General features: G+C 41.0%; 2 protein-coding genes across 2 annotated transcripts in view; one reads left to right on the forward strand and one right to left on the reverse strand.

Moving 5' to 3' along the window:
- dpy19l1l (dpy-19-like 1, like (H. sapiens)) overlaps positions 1-4,942 on the forward strand; it is a 30,896-nt gene extending 25,954 nt beyond the window's left edge. The window contains exons 20-22 of the mRNA XM_083919147.1: positions 519-618; positions 1,925-2,050; positions 2,181-4,942. Coding sequence (XP_083775273.1) covers positions 519-618; positions 1,925-2,050; positions 2,181-2,352 — 398 coding nt within the window. The 3' untranslated portion in view covers positions 2,353-4,942. The remainder of the gene's footprint in view (positions 1-518; positions 619-1,924; positions 2,051-2,180) is intronic.
- Positions 4,943-13,862: 8,920 nt separating this feature from the next.
- Positions 13,863-20,223, reverse strand: LOC310950229 (fucolectin-6-like). The gene is made up of 6 exons (XM_083917923.1): positions 20,137-20,223; positions 19,691-19,755; positions 18,641-18,926; positions 16,719-16,873; positions 16,210-16,489; positions 13,863-14,254 (listed from the first exon to the last, which is right to left on the reverse strand). Exons 2-6 carry the CDS (start codon positions 19,749-19,751, stop codon positions 14,104-14,106), a joined length of 933 nt encoding a protein of 310 aa, XP_083774049.1. The 5' UTR covers positions 19,752-19,755; positions 20,137-20,223; the 3' UTR covers positions 13,863-14,103.
- Between the last annotated feature and the right edge of the window lie 2,389 nt (positions 20,224-22,612).

The following is a 22,612-nucleotide window of genomic DNA, read 5'->3' on the forward strand; positions in this document are numbered from 1 at the left end:
AATATCCAGTGAGCGGCAGTTCTGTTGGCGCAAATGCCTCGTTGATGCCAGAGGTCAAAGGAGAACGGCCAGACTGGTTGGAGCTGATAAAAAGGCAACAGCAACTCAAATATCCACTGGTTACAACAGAGGAATGCAGGAGAGCACCACCTACTCTAGCAGATAGGGAACAGCAGCAGAAGACCACACTGACACTTTATTAAGCACCAGGTGCACCTAATATGGTGGCTGGTGAGTGTATATACAGATGTAGGCTTGCCCCCCCCCCCCCCCAAACATCATGATTGCCGAATGGCGGCTGTTGCAGTATAGATAATAAGTCCGCCCCCTCCATGTTTGCATGTTACCATGTAAACGATGTGATGTAAAATTGATTGGAAGTTGACTGTTACAAGTCTGATCTCAAAGTGTCTTAGCTACAAAACTAACTGATGCAAATAGAGAACTGTAGTATGTTGACTGGATAGACCAAGTTAAGTCTAAGTCCATCATCTCTCTTTTGTGTGTAATTGATGCAGATTCTGTGTTTGCTGGAGCCATGCCCACCATGGCCAGCGTGAAGCTTTCCACAGGTCGTCCCATCGTCAACCACCCCCACTATGAAGATGCTGGTCTGAGGTCAGTGCAACTCACAGCAGCACGACTGCTCTCGTGCTCAGATGAGAGGCACAAAGAGAAACAATTTGTTCAACAAAGCATCCACATTTGTCTTCCTTCTTTTATGTAAATCTTTTCTTCTTTTCCGACATGGTTCGATTGATCTTTGCACCGCAAATTACAGCATTAATTCTTTCTATCTGCCTCACATAGTAAGATTAAAACTCAAGCATCAAAACCCATACATTTGTCTTAAAATGACATGTGCATAAAGCGTTTCAAATAAAGCCTGAACCCACTGAACATGAAATATACTCCTTCTGTGATGACTGATTTTCTGGACTGGCAAACTCAGTGGGTGGCTTGGGACATCTGTCAGTTACTATCAGTTAAGAACCAATTCCAAACTCAAGTGTGATATAAAAGAAGTAATCACGCCTGCATCATACCCAGATTGGTCTATTGCAACTCCTTTTATATTTAGGCCTTCCCCATTCCTCATTAACTCGCCTACAGATGGTACAAATGCATCTTCAGGGATGTTGACTGGTACTAAAAAGCGAAGTCACATCAACCCTCTAATATCCTTCCTTCACTGGCTATGGGGACAGCGAACTGCAAAGGGCGCCCCAAAATAAATACATTTGTAATCTTGGTTTGTGACTTAGATTTAAATATCGCCGTTACAGTCAGAGCCAGAACCAACGCTGCACGTGCATTGGTGCGTTTGCTCGTGTGTGCAAAGGCGTCTGTTTTAAAGACGACAAAGAAGCAAGTTAAGTGTTTGGCTGTTGAAATTTAGTTTGCTTAGTGTAATAAAGCATTTTTTTCTTTTATGTCATATTTTCATTATTGAAGTGCAGCGGCAAAATATCTTAATTACCCAAAATCTAAGGTTTCTAAAGCAACCATATTTTCAGCTGCGATCCGGTTGCCAGTCTGGCCTTCGCTTATAAGAAATTAGCGTTGATCCCTGCAGATCTTATTCAGCGGCCCCTAGGTCTCTTAGATTGGACGACAAATCTCTCCTCTATGTACCACGGTCAAGAGCATTTGCAGTTGCTGCTTCACAACTGTGGGTGTCAAACGAGCTCCCTCCATCTCTAAAGACTCATTTTCATTCACTACCCTTATTAGCCCACGAGTACCTCCAGGTGTGTCTGTTTGTTGTTCTTGACTTCACTTTACATATGTGATGTGTGATATTCATGGGTTTCTTTATGTCACCATATCCTCTTCATTTTGTTACTTTACTGCTGCATTGAATGTGACTGTAGCTGTTCTCCTCTGTATGCATTGTCATGGTGCTGTGTTGTGTTCCACGCAGGGAGAGAACCAAGCTGGTCTACTCCATGTACAGCCGCATGTCTGGAGACACCGTAAAGGGGAACCTGATGAAGCTGGGAGTGGACTTCTTCGTCCTGGAGGATTCCTGGTGCACCAGGCGAACCAGGTACAGCACAGAATCACTCTGTTTTTACTGTTTTGATTTGGGATAACTTGCTTTTAATGCAAATAGTTATTTCTAATAAACCTTGTTTTACTTTTTCCTCTCTCCCTCTCTTCCCTCTCTCTTCACCCAGGCCCGGGTGCAGCATGCCGGAGATCTGGGACGTTGAGGATCGCCAAAATGTCGGTAAAATTCCCCTCTGCACCCACATGTCCAGGAGCTCACGACCCCACTTCACCACAGTCTTTTCTAATGACATTTACAAAGTGCTCAAAGTCCCCAAAGCGACCAAAGATCTCAGATAACACCGTGGGATGGACTGGCCGTTGTTCTTTCCACCACTTGTCTGTTCACAGCTTTGATCAGTCACTGCCATTGCTGCTTTGTACTCAAACCCCCACAGTTCCCCTTTTTTGCGGTGCTCTGATCGACTCAGCAGTGGACTCGAAATACGTCTGACAAAACAGTTTGCCATAAGGCTCTCTACCCTTGGTGTGCTCACAGTTCTCAGTGTTTGTAACTTAAAGGAACTCCCCGTTCCCCACAGTTTGCCAATCATCCTTTGTGCTGCATCGTTTCCGTGACGCCCATTGGAGCCCAAGTGAACGCCACAAAAGTCGCCGTAGCTCTTCATTTAGTCTGTCGCATTGGTTCTGTTCTATAGAATCTCATTTATCAGTATTGTTTCTCACTGCATCTGTTTCTTTGACGTTCGCTTAAGAAGTCCCATTTTGTCTGGCAAGACCAACCCATGATGTCCACGTACTGTGAAGCAATTGCTGATGAAAGCTGACTTCTTCTATTGTTATGCACAGTGTTGATCTCTGAAAAGGTCCTTCAGGAGACGGTACCCTTTTTTTGTAATTTATTCGTGCGAGTACTTTTTATGCAAACTTCGAGGGGTTGGGACGTTTTCTTTAGAAGCCGACGGTGTTTTACACGGGAAGATTCTTTTCTTGTGTTCGGAGGCTTTTCAAAATATTTTACCACATAACGTTCAGCCTTGGTGTCCAGATAGAGTTCACTCAAGAAGATTTTTAACAGAATTTCACACAGACGAAGAGCTTTCGTTCTTAATTCATCTATAGGTTGTTGTTTTTTTTATTATGGCAAAACAAGTAGACTTCCCCTGACTGTGCTCTGTAAAAACTTTTTTGTAAATACCCAGTTGTTTTGTAAAATACCAATGTACGGCCTTCAAAAGGTTCTTTTTCTTTCTTGAATTACTGTTTATTGCCAAAGGAAGTCTTGTTATTAAAGCTGCGTATTCGGGATACTGTAGCACATAAAAGATGTTGTTTTTTTTAGTGATCGGGAAACGTCAGCTCGTGAGTTTTGTGACAGCCAATCCTAAACTGTTTGTAGCAGTGGATTTTACGTAAACCGTAGCAGTCGTTGGTTCCTTCTTCAGGGTGCATCAATAACCGTTACCAGTATTTCAGGGAATACGCTTAGTTGCTTTCTCGCGGAGAGTTAGAGGAGAAGATCAAAATCAGCTCTGCGTGGTAATTATGAATGTTAGCTTAGCTCAGCGCAAAAAGACTGGAAGCAGGGGAAACGGCTAACTTTTGGTGAGAAAGTGAACAAGGGTATTTACCAAAATGTTGAATATTCTTATGAGAGCAAGGAGTCGTCATGTTGGAGGAGTGGCAACAGGAAAAACAACATTATTACCGTATTTTTCGGATTATAAGTCGCAGTTTTTTTCATAGTTTGGCCGGGGGTGCGACTTATACTCTGGAGCGACTTATGTGTGAAATTATTAACACATTACCGTAAAATATCAAATAATAGCCCGGGCTATTATTTATCTCAGTCACGTAAGAGACTAGGTGTATATCAGCAATTGTCACACACACACACACACGTCAACCAATCAAAATTGGGCGGGGGCGGGTCATGGCAGAAGTGCGTTGTGAAAAAAAAGATGCTAGCTGCAACTTGGAGTTGGCGGAGTTGTTCAGAAGTGACACAGAGGAAGAAGAGTTCAGTGGCGTTAGTGATTAGCAGGGACAGAGTGTTTGGTAAACGTCGAGCATGTTCTATATGTTATAGTTCTGTGAATGACTCTTACGTAACATGTTACGTTAACACACCAGGCACGTTCTCAGCTCGTTGTTGATGCGTCATATAACGTTCACTTCTTCAGCCTGTTGTTCTCTATTCTATTTTTAGTTTAAATTGCCTTTGAAGATGAAATGTCGTTTCTTGATTTGGATTTTATCAAATAAATTTCCCCCCAAAAATGCGACTTATACTCGAGTGCGACTTATAAATGTTTTTTTCCTTCTTTATTCTGCATTTTCGGCTGGTGAGACTTTTACTCCGGAGCGACTTTTAATCCGAAAAATACGGTACTCCCTCCTGCCAGGGCGTGAATTCAAGCCACTGCGGCTGAGACATTCGGCTGTTTCTGTCGTTGGTTTTCTCCTCGAACATGATGGCATGTCATCCACAATCACCAGTAACTAGTGGTCAAATATTCTGTGATGGGTTTTTATTTTAAATTTGGCATGCGTGTATGTTTGCGTGTGTGTGTGTGTGTACTTGAGGTTAAAATCATTTCAGTACAACACACTCGGTGCAGGTGATTTCATTGACTGGGCACCAGAATGAGATGAAAGAACAAAATAAATAAGTGAAAAGTGACCCAAAGTCACAACTCAGAAAAGTCCTGCCGCGGTGAGATTTAATATGAAAGAGCAAGCGGTTGAACAAATCATACAGTACACATTAGATCCATCTGATTTCAGAGCTGTTTGTTTTTGTACTGCTCGTATGAAGACTGAGGTTTCACGGTGTTGAAGTGATCTTGTAAGTCAAGTGCCCGTTTGTGAGGAGTTTGGCTGCGGCCACACTTTCCGAAACACTTCTGACATAAATAGTTTATTCCTGTCGCAGGTGTGAGTGTGTTTCACATGTCTTTTATAATATTTGTCTATTTTGTCTGTATTTTAAAAAAAATAAAATATTTGCCATCAGCCTCAATGCATTTTTTGTCTCAATGTGTGTTTGAGAAATATCCTTCTTAACTTTAGTCTGTTCAAGTTAACAAGGACCAAGGCCGTTGTCTAGCAATGGAATCCCATTAAAAAGGTCTATACGATCCAAAAATGTCTCACTTTGGTATTGACTTAAGGAAGGCAAGCATGGTGCTCTTTGTATGTTGCACCGGTTATCTTGCATATTTATTTCTTGCACCAAATAAGAAAAGAAAGCTACGCAGTGACCAGGAAGACATATGTGCAGATAGTGTGTGATGTTTGCACATTATCCAAGGTTTTAATAGACAGAATCACTTTGATGTTGCACGAACAACACCACCTCCAGACTGATTGATGATTTACGTAACAGAGGTTAAGTTTAAAGATATATAGAGTTCAACATGGTGGTCTGACCAGTCTTTGTAATTAAGTTATAATTGTCGAGTATCAATGTTTTAATGTGATCAGACTCATCACAAACACACTAGTTCTAAATTAAAAACCTTCAACTTTAACTCCGTATTTTATAGTTGCGTAAGTGTTGAATCAACCGTGTTATGATGCAGAATAACAAAAAAGGCTCTTTTGGTGATTCAAGTTTCCTTTATTGAAGCTGAGAAATTATGCAGCAACAGGCAGTGGCAGTACCATTACAAGCTCAGCATAACTAAAGTTTTGAAGTAACACTCTTTCAAAGTACTGTTTCCAAGTCCGAGCCTCATATTTGTACAATGCAATTCAGTGCTGTGCTCCCTTTTGTTTGAACAGATCTAAGTCCAAACAAACAGAATTGTCATTTTTCCGCTTACTCATCAATGAAAAGATGTCTCACTGAATAAAGAAGTGATCATAAAAGGTTCACAGGTTTGGCCATTGTTTGTTTTGTTGAACAGGACACAGAAATAGTATGACTGGGTTGTGTTAAAGATAAACTTTGCCCCATGTTGCAAACCGTCTTATTGATTATTTGTCATGTGAGCAGTCAAACTGAAGCTGAACCGGTTACTCTGATTAGTTTGAGTACATCGTTTGCTAAATGACCGAAATGAAAAGTACATTTGAAAGCTAATCCAGGGCCGAGCCATACACCTCCACCTCGCACAGGGTCAGGTACTCGGCTCTTCCGGGAATAACTATGTTAACGTAGCGGCCATCCATCCCTCCGGCACACTTGAATTCAACAGTTTCCCCTGCCGGGATGCTTGAGATCAGAGCACAACTGGTGGAAGAAGCAGAAATCACGTGATAAACTCAGCGCAGGTTGTCCTGGAGCTATAGACGATTCATATCACCACAGCTGTCTATATTCACATAACACTGAGAGTTCACGTATTAATCAATCAATCATCAATCTACCATTGAAAGCATCTTCACCTCCTCAATCACAGTCTGGTACACTGGTATTCAGTCTTTACACAGGACACAGTGCATTCTCTCCAAGGTCTCCAGGATCATTAACCCCCCTCTCCTTCAACGTGACTCAAAACGGGCAATAAAGATCATCTCGTACCCTTCCCATCGGGCAAACCACCTTTTACAGTATCTCCCTTCAGGGAGGCGCCTCAGGTCATTTGCCACAAAATCCACCCACTTCAAAAACACCTTCTTCCCGTCAGCAATAAGAATACTCAATTCCCTCCAATAAACAGCGGCACTAAGAACTTTTGGTGTGGTCTTCTGCGATAATCCTACTGTATGTATACAGCGTTTTGTCTATGGTCTTTGTTCTTTTGCACTATGTTCTGCTGGTTAGCTTCGTGATGTGGTATGGATGCACTTTATTTCTGAGACTTGAGGCAGTGTGACTAAAGCAGTGTACCATCGTGTACCAAACCCAAATACCACCAATCCTGGTTGCGTGGCACATAAAGATTCCATCTATCAGGGCTTAATAATGTTGCCACAGTTCCATAGAAAAGAGCTCAGTGATAATATATCAGCCGAGATTAGTTTATTGGAGTTATACTGTATCTGTATCAGTGTGTATATGTTGGCCAATCCCTAACACCAATATCAGTATGAGTAAGGCTGTAACGTGTAATCTGCTGAAGCGTAAAGACTGGAGATGTGCTGTAATGACCAGAACATCACAGTATTTAGCAGCAGAGAGACTGAAATATTCTTCCTCCTGTGCAAAGTTCCAATCCGATGCCTTTTTCATGATATAAGTATTATATATTTTATTATTACATAAGGTTTTGTAATTAATAGTCTGTACATTACCTGGGATTGTTGTTGCCATTGTTTTCAAGGGAATCTCCAATGCGGATCTCAGCTCCATTGATGCGTTCAGGAACTTCAAACCGGTTGGTTATCTTGACAGAAAATATTTTGTGGGTTTTGGGCAGAACCAGTCGCCACCAGGGGTTCACGTCGTTGTTGGTGGAGCTGCATGATCCCAGATCAAATTTGCTTTCTTTATTCCCATCAATGGCATTATGTGCCATGGAAGCTACATACAATGTTGATTGTGAAGCTTTTCCTTGGATTGCCAGGTTGTCTTCTGCAAAAAACAATGTAGTATCAGCAGGGACACTATAGACTTGCGTTAAAATAGCATGATACAGCAGGTTTTTTTACCCAATGATCCATAGTAGTTATTATTATAGATGAAGACAATTTTGGCAACTCTACATAAATGCAATCATTTCACTATTAGGCACTTTGAAGCTGCTTTGAAATACCTTGTTGTCGTTTGTGTGTGCAACTAAACTTGCCTGGTCAGTGGTTGCATTTCGTAGTGGCAAAAAGCGTTTACACAATAGTGGCCAAAGACAACTTCCTGCATGTGTTCGATGCTACAGCACGCATCAAACAAGCTGTGGTGTAACGTTAACAGTGCTTCTGCACGGTTTGCATCATTTATGAATAAGGGAGAATTGGATACGGTCTTCAAATACAGCATCCTGTTCATTCATATAAAAGTTGCTCCCTGCGAGTATGTAGCGGAAAGGCCTCTGTGGTTGTGCTTGAAAATCCCAGTAGATCAGCAGTTTCTGAAATACTAATTGAGCAACCCGTCTGGCACCAACAACCGTGCCACGTCAAAGTCCTGTAAATCACTTTTCTTTCCCGTTCTGATGCTCGGTTTGAACTGCAGCAGATCGTCTTCACCATGTCTACATGCCTAAATGCATGTGGTTGCTGTCATGTGATTGGCTGATTAGAAATTTGCGTTAACGAGCAGTTGGACAGGTGCACCTAATAAAGTGTATTATAAAGTGTATTATATAATAATAATCATAATCTACTACAGGTCTTGTGGGATTTACAGACTGGGCAGCCTCTGATCTCTGTGTCATATGAAAACTGATAAGTTGAGAATTAAAGTTTATCTATACAATATGGTGTTGCTGAAGCTCACCAGTTGGGGCATGGTACCCATAAACCTCCACTTCACAGAGTGTAAGATACTTGTCTAAACCAGGCAGACGCACAGTTACGTAACGTCCCTCCATCCCATCGTCGACACTCACAGTGAATGAGTTCCCTGCTGGGATTTCAGGAATGACACCAGCCCTGAAAGACACCAAAAGTGAGGAGCTCATGAATAATGTTCAGCGTCTACTGGGGGTTTCTCAGTGATGCGGACTGTCGTGTTATGTTTAAACACACAAGTTAAACACACATTCCTCTCCTGAAGGAGGAGATGCCTATGCATTTCTCTGCGCTCTGAGATTCAAACATATTCCATACAAGCTTTACTTGGAACATCACTAGGAAATAAATCACAACACACGCCTGATCTGAACTTAGGTGCAGATGTCTATGTGGGAAATCCATATTAAACAAAATATGACTATAGATTTAGCTCTAAGAGATAACGCAAACAGTTAACTCTATCACTTTTTCTTTTTGAATATATCTTAATAAATTATTATCAAAAATGATTTTAAAAAGCTGATAACAAGCACTCACAGTGTGTTTGCAGCACCGTTGTCTTGTAAAGAGTTGCCGATGCGGACCTCTGCTCCGTTGATCCTGTCTACACAGCAGTCTTCTCTGTTGGTGATGACGACGGAGGTGATGATGTAGGGCTCCAGCAGGTCCACTCTCCACCAGGGGTTGGTCTCTTTACCAGTGTGGGTGCATGATCCCAGACTGAAAACAGCTGCACGGTTTCCATCGATAGCATTGCCCGCGGCTCCATAAATGTTCTCAAGACGACTTGATTGGGCTGCTCTTCCACGCAAGGCCACATTTTCTATGGATGAGAGTTGAAATACAAATAAAAGATATATACATACATACATACATATAAAAGATATATACCGTATATATATATATATATATATATATATATATATATATATATATATTATAAATTATATAATTTACATAATAGAAAAGATGTACTTTTGTAAATGACCCCAGACATATTAACACTTTCATTGCACCTCCAGCTTTTCTGACCCATTTATTGTATATTAGTCACTCTTTTTATACACTAAATAACAGCACCAGATATATGTTTTCAGCATAGTATGCAACTACCTGTGGTGCTATATGATTGTTAATATATAAATACAGATATTACCACATACTTACCATCACTGTAAACTGAGCAGATCCCCAAGAGGAGCAGCATAAAGACCAGACTGTACCGCATTATTCTGGTTGAAACAGACCAGAAAGAAAATAGTTAATACAAATGAAAGCTGAAAATGGCCTTTGCACTGTTTGATAATCAGGAATACTTTATTAATCCGAGGGGGAAATTATTTCGAAGAGCCTGAATGAAAAACAAGAAAATGAAAGAAGGAGATGACAGAACTTTGCGGCAATGATCTGGAATAAAGGATAGCTGCAAACGATATTTTGTAAAGAATGAACAGTGTGGAAGAGGTTGGTTGAATCCTCTCTGATTGGCTCTGAGCATAGATTATTGATCATTGGATCATTTTGGAGCTGCATTTAAAGTTTACTCTTACACTTTACTGTAAGTACAAGGATGTTTGATAAATGTGTGAATATATGAAAGCGGTACCAATAAAATGTTTCTCTTTTTCTGGTGCTTAAATGTAGAAACAGTGGGAACAAGGAATTACTACTGAAACACTCTAGATATAATAATAAACATTAGTTTATTCATCAAAAACTGGACTGACACAAATTAATATAACATAAATGCTGAGTAGCATGATTTTCTTATCCTCTTTACACTCAGATATGGCTGCAGAGTAAACACGGGCTTCACAGAGACAGAAACAAAAACTTCTCTCTCCATTCTCTGGTGAACTGACGGTTTTCTGTGACCACCTTTCTTTTTTTCAGAGTAGAAAGAGACATTTCGGTGGTGATTTAACCACAGATTTAACCAGACTGAAAGGATTGAGAACAACAACAGAGCGGAACTTAGCGAGCTGCTGCCAAGAGGATTCAGAAACCCACGAAGAAGAGCGTACTGCAGCGGGAGCGGGCGTAGCGTTGTGGCCGCGTGCCTACAGGGAGCCTAGATTTGACGCGCTGAGACGGTAGCGCTGGGATGGATACGAGAAAGGACAGCAGCCATGAAGGCTTATAAGGTTGCACCTCATAAACCGAACAGTAAACACGTGTCCTGAACCGCGACATGCGTACCGTTCAGAATGGGACAGATTTTTTTATTAAACCGTTCCACCCCTACTTCATTCATTAAATAGTAGGATTGGATTGGATTAGATTGGATTGGATTGGATCAGTATCGGGTATCGGTATCGGATTGTTTCACACAGATGGCGGTGGACATCTACATACCATCTAATCTAACCATTGGCACCACATTTACACACCCATGCGCAGGGAGCAATTCGGGGTTCAGTGTCTTGCCCAAGGACACTTCTACATGCGGACTGGGGGATCTGGGGATCGAATCTCTCGAATGGAGGACGACCCACTCTCCCACTGAGCGACAGCCACCCTATGTTCCCGGGGAACTTAGGTACACTCCTGATAAGCCCTAGCCAAATGCGTATTGTCTTGCTAATGTTGTTTTAGGCAGCTGTGGCTCAAAGGTAGAGCAGGTCATCATCATTCAGAAGATCTAATCCTTGAAGATACAAAATACAAATACATTTATACAAAGAATTTGTAACCATCAACATGAATTTATAAAATAAATTTAAAAAAATGAAATGCTTACCCCATTTCCTGGTTGGAACAAATGTTTGGAGCCTGCGGATTCAACCTCAATCAGAGTTGCTGTATCTGCTACAGTCTTAGAACGGATCTATTTATGTGAAATCTCCCCCCTGCAGTCAATCATTTATAAAAAAATCATATTCATCATGGACACATCTTACGATTTAGACTCCAGTGGTCATCTCAGGACATGGGTTGTTTGCCCAGGCCGATGGGTCAACAACACACAGGACTTTTACCCAGGAGATAAGTTATGTCCAGTAAATCACTGTATTTATCTTACAAACACACTTATTTTAAGATAAGCTTTCATTGATCCCACACCAGGACAATTCCTGTTACACATACAAAATATATTTACATTTATACAAAAAATATGTAACACGTACAACATGGACAATATTTTTACCCTATCGACCCTCGCGGACCCTGAGGTCCTCCTGTGCTGGCCTTTTAACCATACCACAAGCAAGAACCAAAACACTTGGAGAGGCGGCATTCATTTATTACGGCCCCCCCATTGTGGAACAATCTCATTCCTTTTATGCTTCTTATTTTTAGCTTCTATACCATTTATCTTATTTTACTGCTTTAGCCCCTTGGTTTTCCAGTGTTCCCTGTTGTCTCTGGTCCACCAATGCGGGTTCTGTCCCGTGGATCTCCCCCTGACAGTCAACCATTGATAAAGATCATATTCATCATGGACACCTCTCTTGTGATTTAGACTCCAGTCGTCATTTCAGAACACAGGTTGTTTGCCCAGGTGTCCAGGTGCCCGATGTGTCAACAACACACAGGACTTTTACCCAGGAGATAAGTTATGTCCAGTGAATCACTGTATTTATCTTACAAACACACTTATTTTAAGATAAGCTTGTATCGATCCCACACCAGGACAATTCCTGTTACACATACAAAATATATTTACTGTCTGACGTTCCTGTCTGTTATAGGGAAGGTTTTCGTTGCCACCGTACTCTACGGGGGAATTGTTGGGTCTATGTAAATCATAAATAAGTCATAGAGTGTGGTCTCTACCTACTCTGTAAAGTGTCCTGAGATAACTCTTGTTATGATTTGGCACTATAAATAAAATTGAACCATTATTAAAGATCATATTCATCATGGACACCTCTCTTGTGATTTAGACTCCAGTTGTCCACTCAGAACACAGGTTGTTTGCCCAGGTGTCCAGGTGCCCGATGTGTCAACAACACACAGGACTTTTACCCAGGAGATAAGTTATGTCCAGTGAATCACTGTATTTATCTTACAAACACACTTATTTTAAGATAAGCTTGTATCGATCCCACACCAGGACAATTCCTGTTACACATACAAAATATATTTACTGTCTGACGTTCCTGTCTGTTATAGGGAAGGTTTTCGTTGCCACCTTACTCTACGGGGGAATTGTTGGGTCTATGTAAATCATAAATAAGTCATAGAGTGTGGTCTTTACCTACTCTGTAAAGTGTCCTGAGATAACTCTTGTTATGATTTGGCACTATAAATAAAATTGAACCATTATTAAAGATCATATTCATCATGGACACCTCTCTTGTGATTTAGACTCCAGTCGTCCACTCAGAACACAGGTTGTTTGCCCAGGTGTCCAGGTGCCCGATGTGTCAACAACACACAGGACTTTTACCCAGGAGATAAGTTATGTCCAGTGAATCACTGTATTTATCTTAACACACTTATTTTAAGATAAGCTTGTATTGATCCCACACCAGGACAATTCCTGTTACACATACAAAATATATTTACATTTATACAAAAAATATGTAACACGTACAACATGGACAATATTTTTACCCTATCGACCCTCGCGGACCCTGAGGTCCTCCGGTGCTGGCCTTTTGACCATACCACAAGCAAGAACCAAAACACTTGGAGAGGCGGCATTCATTTATTACGGCCCCCCCATTGTGGAACAATCTCATTCCTTTTATGCTTCTATACCTTTTATCTTATTTTACTGCTTTAGCCCCTTGGTTTTCCAGTGTTCCCTGTTGTCTCTGGTCCACCGATGCAGGTTCTGTCCCGTGGATCTCCCCCTTACAGTCAACCATTGATAAAGATCATATTCATCATGGACACCTCTCTTGTGATTTAGACTCCAGTCGTCATTTCAGAACACAGGTTGTTTGCCCAGGTGTCCAGGTGCCCGATGTGTCAACAACACACAGGACTTTTACCCAGGAGATAAGTTATGTCCAGTAAATCACTGTATTTATCTACAAACACACTTATTTTAAGATAAGCTTGTATCGATCCCACACCAGGACAATTCCTGTTACACATACAAAATATATTTACTGTCTGACGTTCCTGTCTGTTATAGGGAAGGTTTTCGTTGCCACCGTACTCTACAGGGGAATTGTTGGGTATCTGTAAATCATTCAGTTCAACACTTTCCCTTTATTTTCCAAAAGCTGAGAGAGATGATCTGGTGAATTCAAAGTAGTTTTGAGGTTGGTGCTGCTGGTCGTAATGCCACAATATTTTATTATTATTATTATTATTATTATTAGAGCGGCAACAAACTTAATCTGTTGATTAATTTTTCTCCATTCATTCAAACTGCGATAGAAGTCTGCATGCCCATTTTTCAAAAAGTCGCCCAATTGTGGTAAAATTACCTTTTATTGCAAAAACATGTTTTCAATTAGATAAATAAAGATGAAATAGAAAAGAACAATAGGCTGTTTTAATGATTTAAGTTTATTTCAGCATGGATTACGTACAGTTTTACCCTGACAGTCAACTAAAAGTTTACTAAAAAAAAAGGCAACTAAACAACATTAGAATTTAAAACATGACCAAACTTATTTATGCGCTAAGTGGTGCTGTAAAAAAAAATATCCCACAATGCAACTCGTGTCGTACTATGAGATGAGTTTACAAGGAAGTGATTATTGTTATGCATTGTGGACTTCATCGGACCTAATCCAGGCGAGAGCCATACACTTCCACCTCACACAGACTCAGAAACTCTTCTTGCCCTGGGATGACAACGTTGACGTAGCGACCGTCCATCCCATTACACTGGAACTCACCAACACCGCCTGCAGGGATACTTGTGATCACAGCACACCTAGCAAAAAGACAATCACGTTGTTAACTCAAGAAAAGAATGCTTGCTCATACTTTAAAAAGTGAATTGGATGAATTCATAAATAAACCAATATTATATTAAATCAAAGAAGTCAGTTCAAAGTATGAAAACCTGTTTTTCAGCCATCGTTCATAGTCCGGAGTAAAAAGGTGGTTGCCAAAAGTAATGGTTTGCTTGCAATGCATGGTTACCCTTGGCTGCAGACCTATTAACTGTAAGAAGAGCTTAATGTGCGTCCTTGAAATACGCCCCAAAGTTCATGGGAGATCAGTGGCGGCTGGCCCATAGAGGGCTCTCGGGCATCGCCCTTCCTGCACTACACCAAAACAAATTTGTTCATTATTTTTGATCCCATCATTACAATTGTGTGGTCGATGAGTAGCTAGTAATGCATTTTCTGCAACAGAAAAAAAACCTAAAAGCAACGACTACATTGAAAACATTTATCCTATCTCTCATCTCTATCTCTGATGATCTGAGCTGAGCCCACCGCTTCGGCAAGCAAGGCTGTTCTCGTGAATTTTCAGGGCTCGGACGAGATCATGGGGAATATGCGGAGCGCCCATCAGTTCCGCATACACACTCATTAATAGGTTGTGCACACAGCTTGGTGTGCTCTATGGGGCTATTGCATGTGTACATGTCCTTATTTATTTTTCAAACATCTTGCCGTATTATTTTTGGAACCGCGGTGGCGGCCGTTAGGAGCACAGGGTTGAATGAGTAGGAGCACAGGTGACATGAAAGGGCAGGCACAGGTAGAGTTCTAAAGACCGGCAACGGAGCAACACACCACGACTGCTGCATGCACAAAAAACCTGGTACTATCATCTCTTCTTAACTACTTCAATAAACCACAGACAAAACACGATATAACTTCTGGATAATCGGTGTCATTGCAACCACGTAAGATCACTCAAGTCACCTGTGTCATAATGGCAACTGGACAATGGGACACAAAAGTAGATACATTGCCATCATAACATCTGTTCTGTGTAAAGTATGGACATTTTGACCTGATGATGGTGCTAGATGTAAAGTTATGGGGAACCTGAATGTCTGAGCAAAATTTCAAATCATCTAGTATTATATCGCGGTCTGGAACGAAGACGACGTGGCTCCCATTCCTCCCACTATACAAAAGTGGAGGCGGATCGAGCAGTAGAGTCACGTCATTGAAGCACTGAAGTGCCATCCATACACCTGCCCAACAAGCTGCGACTTGATCTGTCAATCATGGTGTTTGCCATTTATGGCATCAATCACTAGTTAAAACCAAACCTTTAAACAAACGTCAGCTTGAATAACTACCTACATTGACAGAAACCATTTCAAAATGTATTGAGATGTACTTTTACTTTTTACTTTGGTCTATGTCCCATCTGCTAACATGGAGGTGGCAGAACGTATAACCCATTCTGCAGCTAGCCCCCAACAAGTCGTGAAGATGCTTTGGTTTCATTTTAAGGAGCTGTGAAGCCGGCCATCATCACAGTCTGGAACAAGGCGCTGCTATCTCATCTCATCTCATCTTCATCCTCTTATCCGGGGTCGGGTCCTGGGGGCAGCAGCTTTAGAAGGAGACCCCAAACTTCCCTTTCCCGGGCGATATTAACCAGCTCTAACTGGGGGATCCCGAGGCGTTCCCAGGCCAGTGTTGAGATATAATCTCTCCACCTGGTCCTGGGTCTTCCCCGAGGCCTCCTCCCAGCTGGACGTGCCTGGAATACCTCCCTAAGGAGGCGCCCAGGGTTCATCCTTACTAGATGCCCGAACCACCTCAACTGGCTTCTTTCAACGCAAAGGAGCAGCGGCTCTACTCCGAGTTCCTCTGCTGCTGCTAGTGTGGCTAAACATATTGATAAGAGCAGCTGTTAAAAATTAAATACAAGCAAAACAGGGACTTTAAATAAACAGGCTGGAAGCTAGAGTACCTGGTATTGTTGTTGCCATAGTTGGCAAGAGAATCTCCAATGCGAATCTCAGCTCCATTGAGTCGTTCTGGGTCTTCATCTCGGTTGGTTATCTTAACAGAAAATATTTTGTGGGTTTTGCGCAGATCCAGTCGCCACCAGGGGCTGATGTCGTTTTTTGTGTGAGTGCAGGAGCCGTCCTCCCACTTGCTGCCAGGATTTCCATCTATTGCATTGTATGCACTGCCAAACATGTACAGTGACGACTGTGTGGCTTTTCCTTGGAGTGCCAGGTTCTCTCCTGCAAAAAGAACACACAGAAATTACCACTGGTACCTGGACCTCTACATTTAAATAAATGTTATAACATGCATTACTACTGATGCAGAGTTCTTGTCTTGCAGTCAGTTGTGGTAAATAAAACTTTAAATGTGAAAAGGGCATTTTGTAGGATGCAGGATACTGGCAGGATTAACTACCATTTATAACACAATTCCTTCTGTAATGCTGAATGTAGCTTATATTCTCACCAGTTGGAGCCCGGTACCCGTAGACTTCCACTTCGCAGAGTGTTAGGATCTTGTCTGAACCTGGTATAACCACAGTCACATAACGTCCCTCCACGCGTTCAGTGAAAGTCATAGTGAACGATTGGCCTGTACTAATCTTAGAAATTTTACCAGCCCTAACAGAGAGAGAAAAAGAAAGCAGCGAATGAATCACATGTTTTACCTGCAGTCCTTAATTTATTTATTTATGTTATTTCATTTGTTTATTTCGGGCATGTCAGTTAGATAAATCATCATCACACATTATCTCCTTAAGGTTTGAACGATCAGATGTAAGAAACATGCTTGTCGTGACTTAAGGTTTGATAATAACAAAATGATAGTATTGGGGTTTTTTTTATTGAAGATTTCTGCTTTAAATGGCCAACATGGGCTTAACATCCCAGCTGTGATAGTTAGGATCCTAGATCGGCTGTATTTAAATCATGACCCCCCCCACCCCCCCATAGGTTTCTGAAAAGCCAATGAGAAGCCCGGTGTGTGTGGCTCCTTCCATCGCCATCTTGGCAGTGCCTGACGCTGCGATACCAAGCCCCCAGGAAGTGCCCCAGACGTTGAAGCCACAATTTGACATAGTGGCCCAACAGTGGAACTACAACTCTTGTGTCAGTCAGGTGATGCCATGGGACCAAAACATACTTTTTCCCATTGACTTACATGGTTACAACCCCCGCAAAATGACAAATTAAATCATTTAATATCAGAATTTGATCCATTCAGTACGATTTCATTGAATCCCCATTCAATTTAGCCGGAGCACTCGATTGGTAGTAGCCGGCTCAGCTGGCGCTAGTCTCTGTTTAGCCAGCTCTATGGACCCCTAAATACAGATCATCCTGGTAATTCTAAGTAGAACTATTCCGGCTTCATGTACCACTGAGCAACACTCATAGGAATGAACAACGCCCAATCTTGAACGCTTGATACAGATCTCTTAATAGATCCATGCCCCTAACTTCCTGTTATCCAATACAGTCTACTACGGCCCAAGCTTGCCACCTATGATGGCACCCACCTGTAACTCAAAGCAGCCACGCCCTTAATTATGCAGAACTATAGGCCTAAATATAATTTAAACATGTGAGTTTTATAAAAGTTCACCTCCTCCGTACAGACCAAAACCACTCTTTTGTACCAGGTTCTAAACATATTTATTTCTTCTGTAAAGTTGGGCATTTTGACATGGCTGATTGACTCACTGTTGGAGGCAGCCTCAAGTGGCCATTCGAGGAATTGCAGAATTCAACACTTCCGCATTGGCGTCATTGTTTGGCCCCAGATGTTGCTGCTTGGTTCAGCAAGACCGGATGTGATGGTAGGACGTTAGAACATTTCTACAAGACGTTACTTTTTTGGGCTGTGTTCATCCCATAATATAAAAGGGATTGGTCTAGGTGCTTCTTCCATTTGTGGTAATGGAAAATGACCAAATAGTTTTGTAGGGAATCGTGTGTTTAACACTTGAAGTGCTGTAAACTGGTTAACTGCCCGCTCGACGTGATATTTGAAACTTTTTTCAGTGACACAGATATTGCTCTTATTAAATTACAATTGCAGACATTGCCACTGGGACATAGAGTAAATTATGTCTAGATTATTAATATAGGTACTCAAGTGTACATGATTATAATCATTACTGATTTCTTAGGAAATAGATCTTAAACTGACTTAAAACCAGGCAGTTTTTGAACAGTGTTTGTAACAGCCTCGCCTGTTTCCACTGCACACTTTAGCAAGTCTGACGGACTAACTGTTCCTAAGATAATCTACTGGTGATGAGTATTGAACAGGGTAGAGGGGAAATTGAGCAAGATGCTCAGACAAACCTATACAGAAATACATAAAAGGAAAAGTAAGAGTTTAAGTGTTAAGTGTTTTCTTACACTGGATTTGAAGCACCATTGTTTTCTAAAGAGTTGCCGATGCGAACCTCTGCCCCGTTGAGCCTGTATGCGCAGCAGTCTCCTCTGTTGGTGATGATGACAGAGGTGACGATGTAGGACTCCAGCAGGTCCACTCTCCACCAGGGGTTGGTCTCTTCATCGGTGTGGGTGCATGATCCGGAATGGAAAGAAGATTCACGGTTTCCATCGATAGCACTGGAGGCATCTCCAAATGCGTGCTCGTAGCGGTCTGATTGGGTGGCTTTTCCACGCAAGGCCACATTTTCTAGAAATGAGAGTTGAAATACGTATAAAAGATATCATTGGAGATTGTGAATGATCATCTTAAATCAGTGTCTCAACTATGATTGAGGCCAATGGCCCACTGATGGGTAATGGAGCTAACGCAACACTCACACACACACACACTTGTTTTTTCCACTTTCTGCAAACGTGGCAAGTAGATGGCTACTATGTCCAAACATGCAAAGAAAAGTAAGTAAATAAGTATGAAAGTACCGCATTTTGCCGATTCTCCAACATTGTTTTCTTCATTTGATTGTATGTATTTTCTTACATTGCTATGCGTAGAGAGCCTCAGTTTGATTTCACCATATAAGTAAAATTTTTACTCAAAACAAAAATCCTGAAGGACGCTGTTACAGACAAGTTTGCAGAAAAGAGGACGTTAGTCTGCTAATACAGTCCAACTGCAATACAACAATTGGAGAGTTCGGACTAGCTAATTTAACAGCATACAATATATATATATTTAATGTGAGCAGTGTAATTCCCCACTTGTCATGCAGAACACAACTCAGGTGATAAAAACGTTTGTCACCCAACGTTAGTTACTGATGAGTATGCGTTTTGCTGTGGAAGAAAATAACTTGTTTTCAGAACCAAAGTTAAAGTTCAGACAATTAAATTTAATTTGTAGAAAGATTGACTTTCCAAAACAGTCACACATACATCCACCTCCTGTCAATGTTTTAAACGGAGACGGCACACACACACACACACACACACACACTCTGAGATCACGCTCACCGTAAGTGGAAACTGAACACGTCCCCAGGAGGAGCAGCAGAAGGAAAACTCTGAGCTTCATCGTTCTGGTTGAGACGGATGTTATTATTCATTATTACCATTTGGGATGCATCACATTCAAAATGGAGGAGTGATTTTATGGTAATGTTGAATGTTTTTAAAATAAGATATCTTTATTCATCCAGAGGAAAACAACAAAGTACAACATATAAAGTAGGAAAGAGTGCAAATATACAGTATAGTGTGAGTATTCAGTAGTGGTTACATCTTACAATAAGGATTAAGGTTTATTATTTTTGCGGCTATTATTTGCTTCCTTATGCTGCAGAGGTACATATCTGCATGTTTTGTAAGGTAATATGCTCTCAAGTAGTAAAAGTTAAGAGGATACACAGAAAGGTAAGTACGTAGATGATCTGATGCAACAAATAAATTAAAAGTGTTACCTGGAGATCCCAACTGTCTGATGAGAAAAAAAGTTTTCAACCCCCGACGAACCGAGCAATTTCTGTGCCGTTTATATAAATTTCTTTTGTCACCTCTGCATCAGTCGCACATATCCAACCAATCATCAGAAATCACGTCATGTTCATCTTCAGCACTTATCCAATCACATCCCATTGCTTTACTCTCTTGCACGTGTATTTCACTTCCCTACTCGTGAATTAGATCTCAGAGGTTATCCAAGTCCATGCCAAGAAGTTTCACACAATAAACACCGATGTCTTACCAATAATAGTGGCTCAAGAATATATATACAGTAACTTTGATAAAATCATAGGAATAAAATGACTCTTACGCTCACTTAGTGGCAGTGGTGGGATACGTTCGCGTGGAGTGCAAAGTACGTTCTCAACCCCGACGTGTCAAATACAGCAGCTTGGTCAGTTGCCCTCAGTGTCTGTTACAATGCACAGGGCACCCTTTCTAAGTATTTTTAGTGTTAGTATATTTTACATACTTTAAAACGTGTCAGGAGTGGGACTTTTTCAGGTTTGTACGTTATGAAAGAAACATGCTTATTTTAACACAAACCAAAATCTTCTCCTAAACTTAATAAGGTAGTTTTGTTGCCTCAACGTAACCCTAACCCTATATGGTAAAAATATATATATATATGTCAAAGGCGTAGGGCTTTAAAAACATGAACCTAAAAGGATCCAGACAAGGCTGCAATATGTCACGAGCTGAGTTTGTTTGAAGAAAACAGTTCCAGCCTTTCTCTTTGCACTGTTGACCTGGTCAGAGGAAGTGTGCAGGGGTTGGTGCGAATTGCTAATATCCTGAAATTGCAGCATAGACCCAGACCCTCCCAGAAAGTTACCAACATCACAAATACACAGAAAAACCGTAAAAACAACATTATCCGTTAGTACTAAAAATGCTTAGTCGCAGATTTTTATTTTGCACAATATGCACACGCCCTGAGACTTCTGTTTTATGCTTGAATGATTCAATGTTTCAACATTTCAGCTGCTCAGCTACTTCTCAGTTTTTGTGAAACCCACAGTAGTTTAGCAGGAAAACGAAAAAAAAATGTCTTTATTAATATTCAGAGAATCATACGATTAGCAAGACACTGAACCACAAATTTCTCCCTGTGTGCTCTGAATGATAAGATTAGATGAGATGATGAGCAGGTAGCCTCTGACATCGGTCTGAATGTCTGTGTGAATGAGTTAAGTGGTGAATGGTTGAATGTGAATATGACAAGTAGGAGTGTAAAAGCGCCTCGAGCTGTCAGAAGACTAGAAAGGTGCTATATACTGTAAGTGCACGTCCATTTACAGTACCATCCATTTGTAATATTAAATATTATGCATACATGTTTGAGATAGTTGTGGATACTGTGTAATGGACAGAAAGAAAACGTGGGGATAACACTGGCAAATAGCCAATAGGCTAAGGTTAAAGGTCAACGAGCCAGTGTTGGCTCAATCTTTCATGAGCTAAGTGGAAAAAAATGAACTAAACAATGGAGTAACTAGTTTTAAGTTAATGTTTTGTCTTAATACACTAATTCCTTTATATTCACAATTTCAAATCACACTGTGGATGAAAAAAATAATGCCATCCCGGCCTCCTTGCACTGAGACCTGACGCCATTTTACAAGCTAATGTGCCAACTCATTGCACTGTGGTGCTGAGTTAACTGCTAGCATGATGTAGCTAACTGGAGAAAATGTCTTCTAGCCATGATGCTAATTAACGCTGTGTAAAAATCCATTGACTTGATCTGGGCCGCGGCTCGATTGCTTCTTGCTTATACGTCATCACCCCTCGGAGATCAATTTTTGTCTGACTGTTTTTGAACATTTCATCTGACTAAATCAGCAGTTATGAATCTGCATCAGAACACAGCAAATCGTTTGGCGGCATCTATTTAAATGTCCATTGCGGGGAACAGTTGCATATAAATAAACATCAGGGCCGCCGTCAACGCTCGTGCTCATACACTTGTGCACGCTTGTGTCCATACATGTGGATACTTGCTTTACTAAAGCCCACCTCTCTCAACCGGGCCGCGGCCGTGAAGCGTGCTTGGGCACAGTACGAATGGACAGTGTGAGTGCGCCCTCAGTGACATGTAAAATCCAATATGATAATGCTAAAGTGTTAGCAATTTTAAAACACCTCTGTTATTGATTTAAGAAATTTTCTGCCATTTGTGTTTTTTATTTACTCTCTGTGCTGCGGTAATTGATCCACCTAACATTAGCTGCTGGCTAATGTGTATTTTGCTATTGAATTCCACGGTAAGTGCTTATATCTTTTATAGCTTACAAGGAATTAAGCATACTTTAAAAGTGTCAGTGACTAAATACAGGTTGTTATTTGGGTTTTATATTATGCGTAACTATTATAGTAACTATTTTCTTATTTTTAAGTATTTTATAAGGAGCTTGATTGTTGTCAAATAGT

The sequence above is a fragment of the Echiichthys vipera genome (assembly GCF_963691815.1).
Source record: "Echiichthys vipera genome assembly, chromosome: 8".
NCBI classification, from domain to species: domain Eukaryota; kingdom Metazoa; phylum Chordata; class Actinopteri; order Perciformes; family Trachinidae; genus Echiichthys; species Echiichthys vipera.

Bases quoted from the DNA above. Each gene is read 5' to 3' on its own strand.
- LOC310950229 (XM_083917923.1), bottom strand. From the start codon at position 19,751: ATGAAGCTCAGAGTTTTCCTTCTGCTGCTCCTCCTGGGGACGTGTTCA. The intron at 16,490-16,718 runs GTGAGAATATAA...TTCTTTTTGCAG, and splicing joins CGGGTACCGGGCTCCAACTG to GAGAGAACCTGGCACTCCAA. The intron at 14,255-16,209 runs GTACTCTAGCTT...TCTTTTTGCTAG, and splicing joins TATGGCAACAACAATACCAG to GTGTGCTGTGATCACAAGTA.